General features: G+C 44.6%; 1 protein-coding gene across 5 annotated transcripts in view; it reads left to right on the top strand.

The window, feature by feature from the left end:
• RTN1 (reticulon 1) overlaps window positions 1-19283 on the top strand; it is a 143823-nt gene that overhangs the window by 109682 nt on the left and 14858 nt on the right. For 4 of the 5 annotated variants that reach the window (XM_053397715.1, XM_053398050.1, XM_053397871.1 and 1 more), the window contains 2 exons: window positions 16445-16652; window positions 18876-19014. In XM_053397715.1, the coding sequence (XP_053253690.1) occupies window positions 16445-16652; window positions 18876-19014 (347 nt within the window). The remainder of the gene's footprint in view (window positions 1-16444; window positions 16653-18875; window positions 19015-19283) is intronic. The other variant, XM_053397796.1, reaches the window with a different exon arrangement.

The following is a 19283-nucleotide window of genomic DNA, read 5'->3' as shown; positions in this document are numbered from 1 at the left end:
ATTGGTAATTCTTGCATCCTATTCTGTTCCCTTAGCAAGTCCAGAGCTGCTTACATGGCTTCCCAGGGCTCTCCCCCATTCAGGCACTCACAAGGCTTGGCTTCTTCCACAGTAGACTCTTCGAACTTTGAGAATTCGGAAAGGTATTTATGTCATGAAAAGTCTGATGTTGGGACTTTGTTGCACAAGACCAGCAATAAGCGTCCGTTGCACAACTTCAGTTTGCTGGTATGTGTTTGAATCCCACCCGTAATAATAATAATACTTCATGCCATTGGAACAGAGCCCTACTGCGAATATTGTGCGTTGGTCACCGTGCACTGATCTACACACGTAAAACAAATTCACGCACAGGCGTCTTCCAGAAACCCAACCCAAAACCCATTAAAACCGTGTTTATGGAAGGCAATCTCACTTGGCTATGAGTGATTGCCAAAGAAGAAATAATAATAATAATAATAATAATAATAATAATAATAATAATAATAATAGATTAAGATGACAGCATCTTCAAAAGCAGAGACATCACCTTGCCAACAAAGGTCCGTATAGTTAAAGCCATGGTTTTCCCAGTAGTGATGTATGGAAGTGAGAGCTGGACCATCAAGAAGGCTGATCGCCAAAGAATTGATGCTTTTGAATTATGGTGCTGGAGGCGACTCTTGAGAGTCCCATGGACTGCAAGAAGATCAAACCTATCCATTCTGAAGGAAATCAGCCTGGAGTGCTCACTGGAAGGACAGATCCTGAAGCTGAGGCTCCAAGACTTTGGCCACCTCATGAGAAGAGAAGACTCCCTGGAAAAGACCCTGATGTTGGGAAAGATGGAGGGCACAAGGAGAAGGGGATGACAGAGGACGAGATGGTTGGACAGTGTTCTCAAAGCTACAAACATGAGTCTGACCAAACTGCGGGAGGCAGTGGAAGACAGGAGTGCCTGGCGTGCTCTGGTCCATGGGGTCACGAAGAGTCAGACACGACTAAACAACTAAACAAAATAATAATAATAATAATAATTTATTACATTTGTATACAGCCTTTCATCCCTAGATCTCAGGGCAGTTCACAACATAAAATTGCAATATAAAAAATAGAAAATACATTATAAAAATAATGATGAAAACAAATACAATCTCTCTGGAAGCACTGTCTCTATGATACTATTTGTGTAAAATATTGAGCTTTTACAGAAGGATTCAATGCTAAATACCGTATTTACGTGAATCTAATGTGCACCTTGAAACCAACAAAGTACTTGCTGGCGCCATCAAATCTAATGCGCACCCTCATTTTCACAATGTAATTTGGCCAAAAACGGTGCACAATACATTCAAGTAAATACGGTAAATGTGTTTATGGTTGCTGTTCATAGAATCGTAGAGTTGGAAGGAAGCCCGGGGGTCATCTAGTCCGACCCCCAGCAATGCAGGAATCTCAGCTAAAGCATCCATGATAGATGACCATCCAACCTCTGCTTAAAAATCTCCAAGGAAGTAGAGTCCACCACCTTCTGAAGGAGTCCATTCCACTGTCGAACAGCTCTTACCATCAGAAAACTCTTCCTGGTGTTTATTCAGAATCTCCTTTCTTGTGACTTGAATCCATGAGAAAAGCTGAAGTTTGTGGTTGGCTATCCTATCTCCTCTCAGTCTCCTCTTTTCCTGGCTAAATTCCATACCCAACTCCTTCAACCGTTCTTCATAAGGCTTGGTTTCCAGACCCTTGATCATCTTGGTCGCCCTCCTCTGCACATGTTCCAGTTTGGCAATAGCCTTCTTAAAGAACTGGACACAGTATTCCAAGTTGGATCTGACCACGACAGAATAGAGCGGTACTATTATTTCCCTAAATCAGGACACCATGCAGCCTAGAATAGCTTTTACTTTTTTTGCTGCTGCATCACACTGTTGACTCATGTTAAGCTTGTGGTCTATTAAGACCCCTACATTCTGTTCACATGTACTACTGGCAAGCCAGGTGTCCCCCATCTTATATTTGTGCAGCTGGTTCTTCCTGCCTAAGTGCAGAACCTTACATTTTGTTGCCTTATTATTAGTCAATTGCTCCTCTGCCTTGTGGGCTGTGTTGCCAGAAGTTTCTAAGTAGACAAGTCGGCCATTTTCCCCATTCCTTCCTATAGGTATCCATCTATAGATGGGTTAAGTTCCATCTTCCTAGCTTGTTGAGAGAGATCGTTAAAATCATAGAATCATAGAATCATAGAGTTGGAAGAGACCACAAGGGCCATCGAGTCCAACCCCCTGCCAAGCAGGAAACACCATCAGAGCACTCCTGACATATGGTTGTCAAGCCTCTGCTTAAAGACCTCCAAAGAAGGAGACTCCACCACACTCCTTGGTAGCAAATTCCACTGTCGAACAGCTCTTACTGTCAGGAAGTTCTTCCTAATGTTTAGGTGGAATCTTCTTTCTTGTAGTTTGGATCCATTGCTCCGTGTCCGCTTCTCTGGAGCAGCAGAAAACAACCTTTCTCCCTCCTCTATGTGACACCCTTTTATATATTTGAACATGGCTATCATATCACCCCTTAACCTCCTCTTCTCCAGGCTAAACATGCCCAGCTCCCTTAGCCGTTCCACATAAGGCATCGTTTCCAGGCCTTTGAGCATTTTGGTTGCCCTCCTCTGGACACGTTCCAGTTTGTCAGTGTCCTTCTTGAACTGTGGTGCCCAGAACTGGACACAGTACTCCAGGTGAGGTCTGACCAGAGCAGAATACAGTGGCACTATTACTTCCCTTGATCTAGATGCTATACTCCTATTGATGCAGCCCAGAATTGCATTGGCTTTTTTAGCTGCCGCGTCACACTGTTGGCTCATGTCAAGTTTGTGGTCAACCAAGACTCCTAGATCCTTTTCATATGTAGTGCTCTCAAGCCAGGTGTCACCCATCTTGTATTTGTGCCTCTCATTTTTTTTGCCCAAGTGCAATACTTTACATTTCTCCCTGTTAAAATTCATCTTGTTTGTTTTGGCCCAGTTCTCTAATCTGTCAAGGTCGTTTTGAAGTGTGATCCTGTCCTCTGGGGTGTTAGCCACCCCTCCCAGTTTGGTGTCATCTGCAAATTTGATCAGGATGCCCTTGAGTCCATCATCCAAGTCGTTGATAAAGATGTTGAATAAGACCGTGCCCAAGACAGAACCCTGTGGCACCCCACTAGTCACTCTTCTCCAGGATGAAGAGGAACCATTGATGAGCACCCTTTGGGTTCGGTCAGTCAGCCAGTTACAAATCCACTGAGTGGTAGCATAGTCAAGACCGCATTTTACCAGCTTCTTTACAAGAATATCATGGGGCACCTTGTCAAATGCCTTGCTGAAATCAAGGTAGGCTACATCCACTGCGTTCCCTTCATCTACCAGGCTTGTAATTCTGTCAAAAAACGAGATCAGGTTAGTCTGACATGACTTATTTTTCAGAAATCCATGCTGACTATTGGTGATCACAGCATTCCTTTCTAGGTGCTCACAGACTGTTTGCTTAATGATCTGCTCCAGAATCTTCCCTGGTATTGATGTCAGACTGACTGGGCGGTAATTATTTGGGTCCTCTCTTTTCCCCTTTTTTGAAAATAGGGACAACATTTGCCCTCCTCCAGTCTGCCAGGACTTCGCCTGTTCTCCAGGAATTCTCAAAGATGACTGCCAGTGGTTCTGAGATCACATCTGCCAGTTCTTTTAATACTCTTGGATGCAGTTCATCTGGCCCTGGAGACTTGAATACATCTAAACTAGCCAAGTATTCTTGTACTATCTCCTTAGTTATTCTGGGCTGTGATTCCTCTGCTGAATCATTTGCTCCAAATTCTTCAGGTCGGGCATTGTTTTCTTTATCGAAGAAGACTGAGGTAAAGAAGGCATTGAGGAGTTCAGCCCTTTCTGTGTCCCCTGTTTGCATTTCACCATCTTCTCCTCTGAGTGACCCCACTGTTTCTTTGTTCTTCCTTTTGCTACGAACATACCCATAAAAGCCTTTTTTGTTGCTTTTAACCTCTCTAGCAAGCCTGAGTTCATTCTGTGCTCCAGCTTTTCTGACTTTGTGTCTACACGTGCTGGCTATTTGTTTGAATTCCTCTTTGGTGGTTTCCCCCCTTATCCATTTTTTGTACACATCCTTTTTTAATCTTAACTCAGTTAAAAGTTCTTTAGATAGCCACCCTGGCTTCTTTAGGCACCTTCCATGTTTACGCCTCATTGGTATTGCCTGAAGTTGTGCTTTTACTATCTCCCTCTTAACAAACTCCCAGCCATCATGAACTCCCTTTCCTTTTAGTATTACTGTCCATGGGATCTCACCCAGCACTTCCCTAAGTTTTATGAAGTCAGCTTTCTTAAAGTCAAGAAATTGAGTCCTAGTATGCTTGGCTGCTCCTTTCCGCTGTATAGTAAACTTCAGAAGAGCATGATCACTCGCGCCTAATGATCCTTCCACTTCTACCCCACTAACCAGGTCATCAACATTGGTTAGGACCAGATCTAAAATGGCTGTTCCTCTTGTTGCTTCTCCCACTTTCTGGACAATGAAGTTGTCTGCAAGGCCAGTGAGGAATCTGTTTGACCTTATGCTCTTGGCTGAGTTTGACATCCAACAAATATCCGGGTAATTGAAGTCCCCCATTACTACTATCTCCCTTCCTTTTGCATGCTTGGCCATCTGTTCCAGGAAGGCATCATCTATGTCCTCCGTTTGGCTTGGGGATCTATAGTAAACTCCCACAATGAGGTCACTGTTATTCTTCTCTCCCTTAATTTTGACCCAAATGCTCTCACTTTGGCTTTGAGGTTCTAAATCTTGGATCTCTTCACAGGTATACACATCCCTGACATATAACGCCACTCCTCCTCCTTTCTTGTCTGGTCTGTTTCTCTGAAATAGATTGTATCCCTCCATTATTACATTCCAATCGTGGGACTTATCCCATCAGGTTTCAGTGATGCCTATTATGTCATATTTAGTTTGCTGTACCAAGAGCTCAAGCTCATCTTGTTTATTTTCCATGCTTTGCGCATTAGTGTACAGACATTGAAGTCCATTAATCATTCCCCCGTGTCTCTTATTTAAGGATTTTTTCCTCCCACCACTAGGTCTGTGTGCTGTTTGCTCCATTTGGTCTATGACATTTGGATGATCATCTTCATCAATTGATAGACTCCTACCTTCAGGAGCACTGTCTCCCTCCCCCACATTAGTCAGTTTAAAGCCCTCCTGATGAGGTTTCTGAGATTTTTGGCAAAAACATTCCTCCCAACCGTTGTGAGGTGCAGCCCATTGCTTGCCAGAAGTCCATCTTCAAGAAACTGCAGTCCGTGATCGAAGAATCCAAACCGTTTCTGTTTACACCATTTGCGAAGCCAGTTGTTCACTTCCACTATTTTTCCCTCTCTCCCTGGGCCACGTCGTTCAACTGGGAGGACAGATGAGATGACAATTTGTGCATTTAATTGCTTCAATTTCCTGCCCAGAGCCTCGTAATCTTTTTTGATCTTCTGGAGGCTATTGCTTGCAGTGTCATTGGTTCCCACATGAACCAAGAGGAAGGGGTATTTGTCAGTGGGTTTTATGATTCCTTGCAGTCGTTCAGTTACATCTTGGATCTTAGCCCCGGGGAGACAGCACACTTCCCGAGACATCTTATCAGGCCCACAGATCACTGCTTCTGTTCCCCTCAGTAGGGAATCCCCTATCACCACTACATGCCTCCTCTTAGGTCTGGTCGGGGTTCTTACGTGAGCTGTCCGTTCCAAGGTCGCCTGCACATTCCCTGAGGACTGACTTTGCTGCTCGTCTTCATATACCTGATCGACTGTAATGAGGGAGAGATCCTCAAATGGAGTCTGCTCTTCGTCTTCCATGCTAGGGGAGAGGACCTCAAAGCGATTGTGTATTTCTAAACAATCAGAGCGAACCCTGGGCCTCCTACTTCTTTGAGTCACATTTCTCCATATATCTGGCTCCTGTATTGGTGAACTAGCCTCCTTCTCAGCGGAGTCCCCTGTCTCCTCCTTGGTGGAGACGGTGTGCTCTGTTGCTTCCAAGAAGAGCTCCAGCTCTCTAATTCTTTGGAGCGTAGCTACACGTTCCTCCAGTTGCTGGACTTTGTCTTTTAAGAGGGCAATCAACATGCAATTGCTGCAGGTAAAGCTGCCTGCAACCTTTGGCAAGATGGCAAACATTGCGCAGGAACCACAGGCGACTGCAGCTGTTCCCTCACCCTCCATCTTGAGAACGTGTCGTTGGGGGTGACTACAGAGGTCCTCCATTATAAAAAGCGTGAAGACAGGACAAATAACCCCCCCCAAAAAAAACCTAGGTCTCCCCTGTTGAGACTAGCTCAAACGTAGGTGTATTAACTCACCCCCCTCTAGAAATAGGAGGCAGCTGTTTATAAAAGATAAAATGACCATTATTAAAAACTCCCCTACTCAGTTCAAGCTCCACCTCAATCTGTGGTTTTTGTTAACCACAGTTGAAGAGCCCACACAATGGTTTGACCTTCCTGCTGTACATGAGGCAGAACAGGGTTTTGTTCGTTTGCCATCATTTTCCTTCGGCTCAGCGCTCAGGTTCGTAAGTTCAGCCTTGTCTCCATGGTGCGACTGCAGCCTCTTAAGGCAGAACAGTTCCCCATCTCCATGACACAACAGCCTCATGAAGAGAAGCCATAGTTCTGTGGCTTCCTAGTGGTTTGTGGATTCAGACATAACAGCAAATCCCACTTAACTGGGTTTGAAAACCAGCTTCAAACCATGGTTTAATTTCTTGGGTGGCAGCCCTCCCAAGCCATGGTGTATATACAGTGGTACCTCGGTTTACGAACTTAATCCATTCTGGAAGTCCGTTCTTAAACTGAAACCATTCTTAAACCACGACGCGCTTTCCCTAATGAGGTCTCCCGCCGCCGGTGCCCTTCCACCATTTGGATTCCGTTCTTAGACCGAGATAAAGTTCGCAAACCGGGACACTACTTCCGGTTTTGCAGAGTTCGTAAACCGAATACAGTGGTACCTCGGGTTAAGAACTTAATTCGTTCTGGAGGTCCATTCTTAACCTGAAACTGTTCTTAACCTGAGGTACCACTTTAGCTAATGGGGCCTCCCACTGCCACCGCGCCGCCAAAGCACGATTTCTGTTCTCATCCTGAAGCAAAATTCTTAACCCGAGGTACTATTTCTGGGTTAGCGGAGTCTGTAACTTGAAGTGTCTGTAACTTGAAGCGTCTGTAACCCGAGGTGCCACTGTGGTTTGTAAACAGGGCTGTTCTTAAACCGAGGTACCACTGTATGTGGATGTAGATTCAAGCATAACTCCAAACTATGGTTTTAGAAACCATGGTTTGGCATGATGTCTAAATGTTCCCCAGGAGGGAGGGGCAGCGTTTGTATATTGTATTCTTTCTCCAACATATGAAACACTTTGTAGTAGCCTTTGGGATCCAACCCATTGCCTTTTCTAAGAGCACCAGGTTTTTTTGTGCTTGTGATGTGTTTAAAATTGCCGATTCCTCATCGGAATGATTAACAATTCCTCATTTTAGGTGAAGGATTGTGGGTACTGTAGAAATTAGACTTTTTTCCGAAGTATATAGTATGGCGCCTGGTACCTGGTAATATGATGATCCTTCACCTCATGTGTTGCAAGAGGCTGGATGAGATCAGGATGAGGAAGGTGATTTGGCTATGTAGTGCCATCAATGTACATATCAATAGCAGAAAGCAAATGGGCAGGTCTCTGCCCCATGGAGCTTACAGTGTAGATTTTGCCAATGAGGGTTGGGGGTGGGGTGGGGAAACAACAACAGTGTTGACTGTGTGTCAGTACCAATACAGGTACTTAAAAGTGTTGGTTTTTTTCAGGTGTCAGAGTCTCCTGTGAAGTAAATCAGTTCTGGCACCACAACACTGGTCTAAAACAAGGATTTTTGCTATTGCTAAGCACATGTACAGAAAATCCTGATGGATGAGTCAAAGAGTCTGTCTGATCCTGAATCTTATTTCCAAGAGTGCTGTTAAGGAAAGGGCTTGAAGGCAGCACAGGAGGTGATATTCATATAGGGAGAAATATATATATATATACTGCCTCCTAACATGGTTCATTTAGCAATCACAGCTTATGTCAGAGGTGGGGACCTCAGGGTCAGGGGCAAAATGCAGCCCTGTGGTCCTCTCTGTCTGACTTGTGGGATGCTCCAAGGCCACGCCCCTTCTCTCCAGGGTCCCTTGCCTCTGGCCCCGCCCACCACTGCCATGTGCCCATCACATGGTTGCTCAGAAGGGAGTGAAGCTATTGGGCTGAAAAGCATTCCCACCCGTGGCTTATGCGGTATCATTTTAGGGAAAGGAAACTTCATTTCCTCACATTTCTTCAGTGAGGGGTCTTTAAAATACATTTTTGGGTGTGAAGAATTCAAATCTGTTATTTTTGTGATTGGGCTTGGTAAGTCTACATTTGATGAAGCTGCTTTCAGAAAACCAAGTGTTTTTAATTTTACTTTCTGAAAATGATAAATAATAGTAATATTAATAGTAATAATAAATATGATAATATAACTGCAAGTACTTGGCAATCGTTTTTTAAGGATTTCTATGCAATTTTATATACACTTAATTTACCAAGCAAAACTAAATTGTATTAATTTAACTTAAATATCTTTTGAATTGCCAAGTTGCAACTTTTTAGCACCCCTCATTTTTGGAATTTGAAAGCTGAAAAATTCCACATGTCCTATGTTGAGGGCCATCTAATCCTCATTTAAGGTCTTGTAATACAGTGGCCATTGCCCCAATTTGTGGCAGCAAATTTCATAGGTCAGTTATGCATTTGGATTAGGAAGGTGCTGTCTTCTGCCATGTCCTGACTCTACCAGTCTACATCACTGGATAAATCCCAATTTCTACTCTTACAAAAAAGGGAGAAAATCTTCTCTCTATCTACCTTCTCCAGACCCTGAATAATTTTATAAACCTTCCTCATAATCCTTCCCTTCACCATCCTTTTCATCCAATTCAGAAGTCCTAAATGCTTTAGCCTGTCCTCACAGGTAAATTTCTCCAATCCCCTGATCACCACTTTCTCTATGATCCCGTTTTCAAGATTGAGTGACTAAGAGCAATGCATAATGTTGCAAACATGATACCTGCAGTTTTATTGTACGTTCCTTCCCTAACAAGCCATAGCACAGAATTGGACCTTTGTGTAGTTGTCTCTTCTTAACATTGATGTTCTCGTTGAACTAGTTGTGGAACACACCATATATTTAAAGCACATGTCTACCAGATTACCCCATGCTAAATGAATGCCAAAGAGTTGGCGAAGTGTTACCTCTCTTTGCAGAAGCCATGCTGCTTCTTTCACAGCAAGGCTTGTTCTTCTTTCATTAGAGACATGTTTAATTAGAGAAAAATCATTACTGACATTTGTTAAGGATTATGGACTATGTGTGAAAGAGAAAATGAACTTGTAATAGTGGAATTTGAAGATTGGAAAAAATACTGGTTTATAGAAGATAGAATGGTTGGATTTTAAGGGATGAGGATTATATATAGCCGCAGGACAAAGAGCTGAAAGTCCTTTTGCTCAATTCTATCTTTAGCTTTTCCCTTCTTTCCTTTTTCTCTCCCTTTCCCTTTTTTAAGTTCTGTCATTTTCTTGCATTTTTTCTTTCTCACTTTGTTCTTTTTTAAACTTTTATCTTAGTATATTGTAAGAAGATACTTTTTATTGGGTATGTATTTTTATATATCTGTAAGTATCAATAAATAAGTTAACAAAAAAGAGAGGTTCGTTCTTTAGCTTTAATATCGCTTTCTACTCATTTCCTTGCAAGAGAAGGTAGCTTAAATGCTGTGTGTAATTTGCTGGCTCCTCTTAGGTTTCTCTTTTTAAGAATGTTTTAAGTGACTACTTGCATATTCTAGTTCAGAAATAAATAATTTCGCACCTGAGCTCTTAAAAACCTTTCTGGTGTATGCTGTCCAGACCCAATGACTTGCGAGTAGGAAATTTGTAAATTACTCTTTGAACTTAATATTTTGGCCCCTTTCTTCAGATGCCCTCCTGAAAGTGGGGAAGGGGGGGGGACCAGGTTCTTGCAGTTTTCTCCTTCCAAAATCTCCTGCATCAAAGACTGATGCATATAAATAATATGGCGTCTCTGCAGTTTCCCTGCCCTAACACTTCATCTACCCCCTTGACTGGTGCTATTTAAAGATTTTTTATTTATTCTTTGCTTCAGTGTTGTCAGCAATATGCTCTTCAAATTATTTGTTTTGCAAATTATTATTTTTTTACTTGTTAGTAGACATTGTTAGAAGGTTCCAGAAAAGAAACGCTGCCTGGCATATAGTATGCGTCAAGGAAGTGAGATAAGAGGCATTTTTAATGTGATCTGTGCCAATTTTCAGATGTGAATTCAAGTTGCCTCATCTTTTGCTGGTGGATAATGGCCATGACAGTGAGCAACGAGAGACTGTTGCATTGGAAGACAGGGAATCTCTTTACAGTGGTATCTCGGGTTAAGTAAAGTGGTACCTCGGGTAACATACGCTTCAGGTTACATACGCTTCCGGTTACAGACTCCGCTAACCCAGAAATAGTGCTTCAGGTTAAGAACTTTGCTTCAGGATAAGAACAGAAATCGTGCGGCGACAGCAGGAGGCCCCATTAGCTAAAGTGGTGCTTCGGGTTAAGAACAGTTTCAGGTTAAGAACGGACCTCCGGAACGAATTAAGTACTTAACCCGAGGTACCACTGTGCTTAATTTGTTCTGGAGGCCCGTTCTTAACCTGAAGCACCACTTTAGCTAATGGGGCCTCCTGCTGCTGCCGTTCCGCCGGAGCACGATTTCTGTTCTCATCCTGAAGCAAAGTTTTTAACCCGAGGTACTATTTCTGGGTTAGTGGAGTCTGTAACCTGAAGCGTATGTAACCAGAAGCGTATGTAACCCGAGGTACCACTGTATATAGAGTGAGACCATTGGGCCATTTAGCTCAGTAATGCCTACACTGACTGGCAGCAGCTTTCCAAGTTTACAGACAGCAGACATTCCCAGACCCACCTGGAGATGCCAGCATTTGACCCAGGGCCCTTCTGCATGCAAAGTAGACGCTCCAACAGTGAGCTGCAGCCGTTTTGGCCTCAGAGCTGCTGCCACCCCTTGGTTTACAGCTTTTGCCAGGTGATGAATCTGCTTGTTTGTGCAGGATCAATCTCCTAATGAGCCAGCCCTTTCCCTTGTTTTCCAGTAGTGCTGTCAAAAAATGAATCCCTATCAAGTTACTTCCATAAGTAAGCGCTTTCATTTATTTCTCCCGAGCAGAGATTTCCGCCCGCCTTAAAAAAAAGCAAGAACCGTAAATCCACTGTGGATCTTGCATAGTGGCTCACTGTGGTTGCGATTCACTTCCCTTAGAAGGCCATGCCTGGACTTCAGCTGGTGCAATGGGGCTTCCCACTGCCTCTCTTCTGGGTTGAAAGCCAACAGAAACATATAGCATACGTCAGGCTGTGGTTGATCTAGCTCCGAAGCATCTGCCCTGACAAGTAGCAGATCTTTAGGGGTTCAGACAGGAGTATTTCCCAGCTGCATTTAGGAATGCCAGATACTCAACATGAACAAAAGAAGAGTTCACTGGATCAGACCAGTGGCCCATCTCATCCAGAATTCTGTTCTCACAGTGATGCCTTGGACCTTTTGCATGCAAGACACATGTTTTCTCTGTGAGCTGCAAACCTCCTCCTAAGCAAGGGTGTTGGTAACCATCTGGAGGACCAGCTCAGAGCAGGAAACAACCAAGAGCAGGCAACAACAGTATGTTGTAGTGAGTAACGGGGAGCAGGTCTGTCTTCAGATTCAGGACCCTGGACAGCTCTTGGGGACTGCAGAGGTTGGTCACAAAAGCACGCTTTTCAGCTTTGATTTTTAAAAAAAGTCTCCAGCTTAAGCAGAGAATCATAGAATTGGAAAGGACCACAAGGGTCTTCTTTTGCCCAAAGGAATCTTTTGCCCAATGAGGGACTCAAACCCACATCCTTAGATTAAGATGCTCTATCCGGTGAGCGGATGGTGCTGTGGGTTAAACCACAGAGCCTGGGACTTGCCGATCAGAAGGTCGGCAGTTCGAATCCCTGCAATGGGGTGAGCTCCCGTTGCTCAGTCCCTGCTCCTGCCAACCTAGCAGTTTGAAAGCATGCCAGTGCAAGTAGATAAATAGGTACCACTCCGATGGGAAGGTAAACGGCGTTTCCGTGCGCTGCTCTGGTTCGCCAGAAGCGGCTTAGTCATGCTGGCCACATGACCCGGAAGCTGTACGCCGGCTCCCTCGGCCAATAAAGCGAGATGAGCGCTGCAACCCCAGAGTCTGCCACGACTGGACCTAATGGTCAGGGGTCCCTTTACCTTTATCCGGTGAGCAGCTATTTTGCATTTCCAATGGTTGCATGTTTATTTCTCAGTGGCTGCATGACGACTCCAGGTCTGTAGACACAAGCTGCTGTCTCTTTGACTGGGACCTTTCGGCGCAAGCATTCTCAAGGGCTGGGGGTGGCCCCATCTCCTTCCCCATACAGCTCGAGGTGTTATTCATCAGGTCTCCCTCCAGAGGGTCCCTCAAGCAGATCCTCAGCTGTGCTTCCTGGGGACCCTGCCTACTCTCCATGGTCCTCGGCCTGCAGGATGTCTCGTTCATCCTTGGAAGACTCACTGTCTGGTACCAGGTCAGGGCTCAGCACAATTCAAATGAGCGAATGAGGAAAGATTGCTTACAAAATCAGGATGCTGCGTGGAGGAGAAAGGAATAGCATTGACGGGGTGGGGACATGATGATGAAGATGATGATGATGATGATGATAATAATAATAATAATAATAATAATAATAATAATAATAATAATAATATACCCCACCCATCTGGCTGTGTCTCCCCAGCCACTCTGTGCATGTTTATCCTTACAGGCCACCTCTTCTTATATTTCTGAAGGAGCTACATAAAAAGTTTCCTGTCTGCAGTTTTTACAAATGTGTGCGTTTTAAAATTCTGCTAACTGATTAGGGGTTTGTTCCCTCAAAATGTTTCCTATGAATTAATCGGCTGAATTCTGCAGCTCTACAGAGTTTTTATTCTGTGAACTGACCCCCAGGTATAGGGCAGTGCATATATTCAATAAATAATAATAATATAGAATCAGCATGTAAAGACCTCACAGTCCTGCCCTCGAAGGATTCAATGCTAGAACTCTGAGTAGATTAGACATGGAAGTTTTACCTGAAGTCATATCTGAAACAAATTCAGAGTGAAACATTTGAGAAATTTTGAAACTGTTTTAAGACCAGTCACGTTTTCCATGGGTGGCAGCAGCTAGCACACCATGATTTTGTCACTGAATTTTGCCACGTTTTCCTAAAGCAAAACCCAATTTGGCTAATTTGGCATTTCCTCCATGGGCAAACCTCTGAGGAATTTTAGGGGAAGATGAAAAGAGCTTTAATAAGACTAGGAAATTTTCCCTGGGGAATTCTAGGCGCCGCTGGTCTTCCCTGAGTCAGAGACACTAAGGAAATAAAAGAGGCAAAATTTTTTTAAAGAAGGTAGATGACAACAAACTCCTTACATGGAGAAATTGCCAGCATCAATAAGAAATTCTTCAGTCCTACACGGGGATAGATGCTTGAGGCGTACAAAAGCTATTCATTATTCATTCATTTGGCTGACAGATGATGTCAGCTTCTCCTTCCCAGTCTCCTGTGCATACACCTCCCAGCCACAGGTTCTGAGTCCTTGTCGGATCTGTGCTGATGCACCTGAATTAATAGTCACCCCTTTCTTCTCTTCCTTCAAACAAACGCACGCCATGTTCCCCCCGCTTCAAAGAGGGGAAGGCATCTTCAGAAGAAAGGGGGAAGTGTCAACGATAAGATGGCAAACGGGAGCTTCTGAGTCAAAATAAATGCTAACGGATCATTATATAATTAGCCAAGAATTCTGACAGCGGGTGGTGGGAAGATCTGTGCGTTGCTGTGTCATCTGGGTAGGCAGATGTTTAAAAGCTGGCCTATTCGAGATGCTTTTGCGAGCTGAGTGGTAGATTTCCTGCACTGGACCAAGAATGCAGCTCTTCATCTGTCCTCAGAATTCACCAAGCCACAATGCTCAGTGTCCTCAAATGTTTTTGCATGTCTGGAATGTGCCCTTGGATTCTTGCTTGTCTATGTATGTAGAAACCAATCTGCTCTGTGTGGGTATGTGAAAGCCTGTAGAAACTAGCCAGTTGTACAAAAGTAACATTTACATTTGTTGCTCACTTTTGCCCGTGGCCCTACTCACCGCAGCCATATGGTCCCCTAGGAGGTTAGTTAGAAGGGGCCTCCAGACTGGAAAAGTTTCCATACCCCTGAACTAGTTCACCTTTGAGGTCATTTTCAGTGCTATCATTCCATACCCAAAAGAGCTTCTCCACCTGCATTGTTCAGCCTGGACACTGAGGTCCAGCTCTGAGGGCCTTCTGGCAGTGACGTTACAGGGAACCAGGCACAGGGCCTTTTTGGTGGTGGCGCCCTCCCTGTGGAATGACCTCCTATCAGATGTCAAGGAAACAAACAACTCTCTGACTTTTAGAAGACCTCTGAAGGCAGCCCTGCATTGGGAAATTTTAAATGTGTGATGTTTTACTGTGGTTTTATAATTTTCTGGAAGCCGCCCAGAGTGGCTGGAGAAACCCAGTCACATGGGCAACATATAAATTAGTAGTAGTAGTAGTAGTAGTAGTAGTAATTCCTAAGTAAACTCATTATTCAATTGCCACCTGAGGCTTACAAGGAGCAGGGGCTGTTTGGTGGTGGCTCTCTTATTGTGGAATTCACTGGGGAGACTCACAAGGGTTGCTCTAATTTAATTTGCAACAGATTGGTTCACAATAAACTTTTGTATTGCTAGGGCTTTTAAATCTTTCTCTTATTGCTCCATTTTAAAATTAATAATACAAATTACAAAAAGCAGCAGCAGCAACATTTTATAGTTGTTGAGATTTGGGCATATTTTATATTTTTGTTTTAAACTTTTACAGTTACCTGAGATTCACGTATGCTACCTTGTGGGTCTGTTTGGATCAAATGGGGTTAGGAATCGAAAGCCCATTCAACAGATACTCACATGTCCATTTTGTGTTTAATAGCTTGGGGAAAACTCTGGGAAAGGCTGCACTTTGTAATTCTCAGCTTGTGATGAGCCCTGCAAAGCCCTAGCAAGACCTGTTGCTGCCAACTACCAGGCGAAAGTTTCCAATATTATCCAAGAGCAGTCTTAACTTGCCTTAAGCTTACAGGATAGGAACAGGGCTATAGTAGAAGCAGTTCTCCAAGCATGATGGAATTATATTCCCCCTGGTAATTTGTGTTGCAGAAGGGCTTGTTCCCTGAGCAGAGAGAAGTAGTTTGTGTAGGCAAGTGGGGAGCACCCTTTTAAAAAAGCCACATTTTCCCTGCTCTCCAGCTCTCTCTTCAATTCAGACCAAAATATCTAGAGTTGAAGCTCTGGGTCTGGCTGGAGTCTGGATGATACCTCGCACATCAGCTGCTAGACAGGGAGGCTAAGCAGCCTAAACAAAGCCCCTCTGGTCTCTTCAGGGCCTCCTCTGCTCTCACTGACGTCCTCTTTGGACTTACCAGTTCCCTTGATGATGATTCTGTTTATTTGTTTCCTGGCATGGCACTTATATGCAGTTGCGCATGAGCAGAACGAGTGTAAGTGTGTGTGATACCTGTCTATGGAGACACTTGTCCAGAGCAAGTGTGGCTGGAAACACTCCAATTCATCAGACTAACCACCTAACCCCGGCAAAACAAGTGCACCTTAAGCCCTTAAAGGCAAAGGGTTAAAGCAGGGGCAGGCAACCTAAGGCCCATGGGCCACAAGCGGCCCACAGGGGTCTTTTAACCAGCCCACGAGCCTCCCCTGAACTGAGCCACTCACTTGGCGAGTCCCTGCGCACTGCGCTAAACTGGCACAGCACAGCGTGGGGACTTGCTTCTGTGGCGCTGGAAATCATGTCTGTACATGCGCAGATGGTGAAAACCGTGTCTGCGCAGACACAGATGCCGGAAATCGCAGGCGCGATCACTCAGTCCAGCCCATGAAGGGATCTCCGCTGGAGTGAACTGGCCCAGGCGAGGTAAACCTTGCCGACCCTTGGGTTAAAGGCATTTTGGCAACCAGTAAACTTCACTGAATGAATTTCAATGGACTTAGCCAGCCTGGCTTTGCTAGGCTGGGCTGTTCGGCTCTGTTTACACAACTGTAATTATTTACTCCAGTTGCAACTTTGCCAAAGAGCTCATTACTCTTATATTTGCAGTGGCAGGCTATGTTGTCACCATTCCAGAGTCTGGTTTTAACGATTTGCCTTCCCTCTCTGCCCTGCTCTTTCTCTTCCCAGCTATTGACCTGTTATACTGGCGTGACATCAAGCAGACAGGCATCATGTTTGGGAGTGTCCTGCTGTTGCTCTTCTCCCTGACCCAGTTCAGTGTCGTCAGCGTGATTGCCTACCTGGCCCTAGCGGCTCTCTCCGCCACCATCAGCTTCAGAATCTACAAGTCAGTCCTACAGGCTGTGCAGAAAACCGATGAAGGCCACCCATTCAAGTGAGTGCTCTGCAATTATTACCCAGGGCACTTAATTTTGCCAGCAAAACTATTGGCAAAACCTATTTGGTGTTTCGCAACTTTCTGACTAGTTGCAGGACCTTAGCCAGACCTAGCAGAGTACACGCAGAATCCACAGAAGCAATTGGCGACTTGGCTGCAGACAGGATAGACGAAGCAGGAACCAGGAACTTGTAGTTAGGTGTTTATTATATTCAGTGGACTATTTACAGGAACAGAACACGTATCTTTTGCTAGCTCTCTCTCACATGACTCACAACTCCTACACTGACACACAGAACTCTGAACCTCTGAACTCATGAATTAACACATTCCAGTTAGTAGGCCATTAATTATCACTCCCTTGAGAGAGCTTGACCAATTAGGGAGCTGTCTCCATGCCTCTGTTATCACCAGGCAGACTTACTCCTTCTGATTGCCTTCTGGCTGGCTGCCAAACCTTAATTGATTCTGTGTGAGTAGCTGCACGTATTCAGATTCACAACAACAACAACAACAACAAATTGCCACTGCGACTTCCCCACTCCCTGCTTGCTAAAACCAGGTGTCTGGACACCACCTGCCTGGTGGGAAGGAACACCTGAGGCCTGCCTCCTGGATCTGTGGGGCTGCTTGCCTTGTGTCATTTCATGAGCATGTGGTTCTTGGTGTATATGTTGTGCTTTGAGCACGCTAACAGAAAAGCAGGGCAGAAAAGCTGCTAAATGCATAGTAGCTCCTGCACAAGTTTGCAGACAACCAAGCAATGCAAGAACTGGACAGATTATCAAGGCTGTTACTCCCCATGGACCCAATTTCCACCTTCTTACCTGCACCTTTCCCCTCCCCTTAATGTCCTCTTCCTGTTCCTCAAGGCCAACTCTTGAGGAGGCAAGTGGGCAAGGTGCTTCTGTCGAGGAAGCAACAGTGGCTGGTCAGGATTCTCCAGATAGGGAAGGGCTGAGGGGTGGTGTTCAAATGAGGTAGTGTATCAGGGATCTGAGAGACATGAAAGGATCAGGAAATGCATCATTAGAGTTTATAGAAAGGCTGTGGGTAAAGATAAAAGTAAGGTAAAAGACTCCTGGACGGTGGAGTCCAGTCAAAGGCAACTATGGGGTTGCAGCGCTCATCTCACTTTCAGGCCGAGGGAGCCGGCGTTTGTCCACAGACAGCTTTCCAGGTCATGTGGCCAGCAGGACTAAACCGCTTCTGCTGCAACAGGACACCGTGATGAGTGCCAGAATGCACGGAAACAGTGTTTGCCTTCCTGCTGCAACAGTAACTATCTACTTGCACTGGTGTGCTTTCGAACCGCTAGGTTGGCAGAAGCTGGGACAGAGCAATGGGAGCTCACCCCGTTGCGCAGATTCGAACTGCTGACATTCCGATCGGCAAACCCAAGAGGCTCAGTGGTTTAGACCACAGCGCCACCTGCTGTGGGTAGGTTCTGGCGGTTGGAGAACGCAAGACAATAGGTTTTTGGTCTGGAGGAACAGTGAGGCGGTGAATTGGGTCCAGTGGGAGATGGGGCATGGGGGCAACTTCAGGTTGTGGCAGATTTGCAGTTCTCAAAACAGTTTGCAAACCAAAACACAAGTTATCCTTCATAAATCATTATCCAAATTTTGCAGTGCATTTCCCCAACCAGAAATGTATGTGAAAAAATCATATATTAGGGGAAAGTCTGTGTACAAATGTATATATATTAGAATGCATTTTCTGTTATTTTCACCATTAGGAAAAACTGCTTGCACAAACGTATTTAGTATGTTAATGTTATGTTTTGAAGCAGGGTAGTAATTTTTTCTTTATTTTATTGTTTAATCTTTTTGTAAACCGCTTTGAAGGTTTTTTTTTAAAAAAATCCCATCAAGCGGTGTATAAATTTAATGAAATAAACAATAACTTTTTAAAACATGCATGTTAGGCAAAATTGTGTACCTTAGGAGAAAACCCCAATAAGATGTTGGAAAATTAATTAGGTGGGAATGTGGTGAACTGAAGATTGGAAAAGTTAGAAACTGAAATAAATTGAAATGGACAGAATTCTCCACCCCTAGGAGAAAGCCATATTATGGTCTGCACGTGCCCCGTATAGTCTGCATGTTTCTGTCTGCAGTCCAAAGATATGCAAGGAAGCGGGAGGGGGAGAAGAGCCCAGTGGGGGGACTTGGCATTAACACTGGTGTTTTCATGATCTGAGTTACGTTTTTTCGACAGAAGCTACTTGGAAATGGAAATGTCGCTCTCCCAGGAACAGATTCAGAAATACACAGATTGCCTCCAGTCGTACGTGAACAGCACAGTCAAAGAACTCAGGCGGCTTTTCCTGGTCCAGGACCTGGTGGATTCCTTAAAAGTACGTGGACGGCAAAAACTAGAGGCTAGCCAAACTTGGGTACTCTTGGGTTTCCAGATCAGTGGCTTGGGAGGCTTTCAAAAGGGAGAGTCCTGCTATTACAAATGGGGTGAAGAGAGCAGCGCAGATTGCAGCTATAACAAAGGCGGCATTTTTTCATCTCCGCCAAGCTAAGCAGTTGGCTCCTTACCTCTCTCACCCTGACCTAGCCACTGTGATCCACGCGACGGTCACCTCCAGACTGGATTATTGTAACTCACTCTACGTGG

Source organism: Podarcis raffonei, chromosome 1, assembly GCF_027172205.1.
Source record: "Podarcis raffonei isolate rPodRaf1 chromosome 1, rPodRaf1.pri, whole genome shotgun sequence".
Lineage (NCBI taxonomy): Eukaryota > Metazoa > Chordata > Lepidosauria > Squamata > Lacertidae > Podarcis > Podarcis raffonei.
The sequence above is the reverse complement of the archived record's forward strand: the minus strand, read 5'-3'. Positions and strand labels throughout refer to the sequence as shown.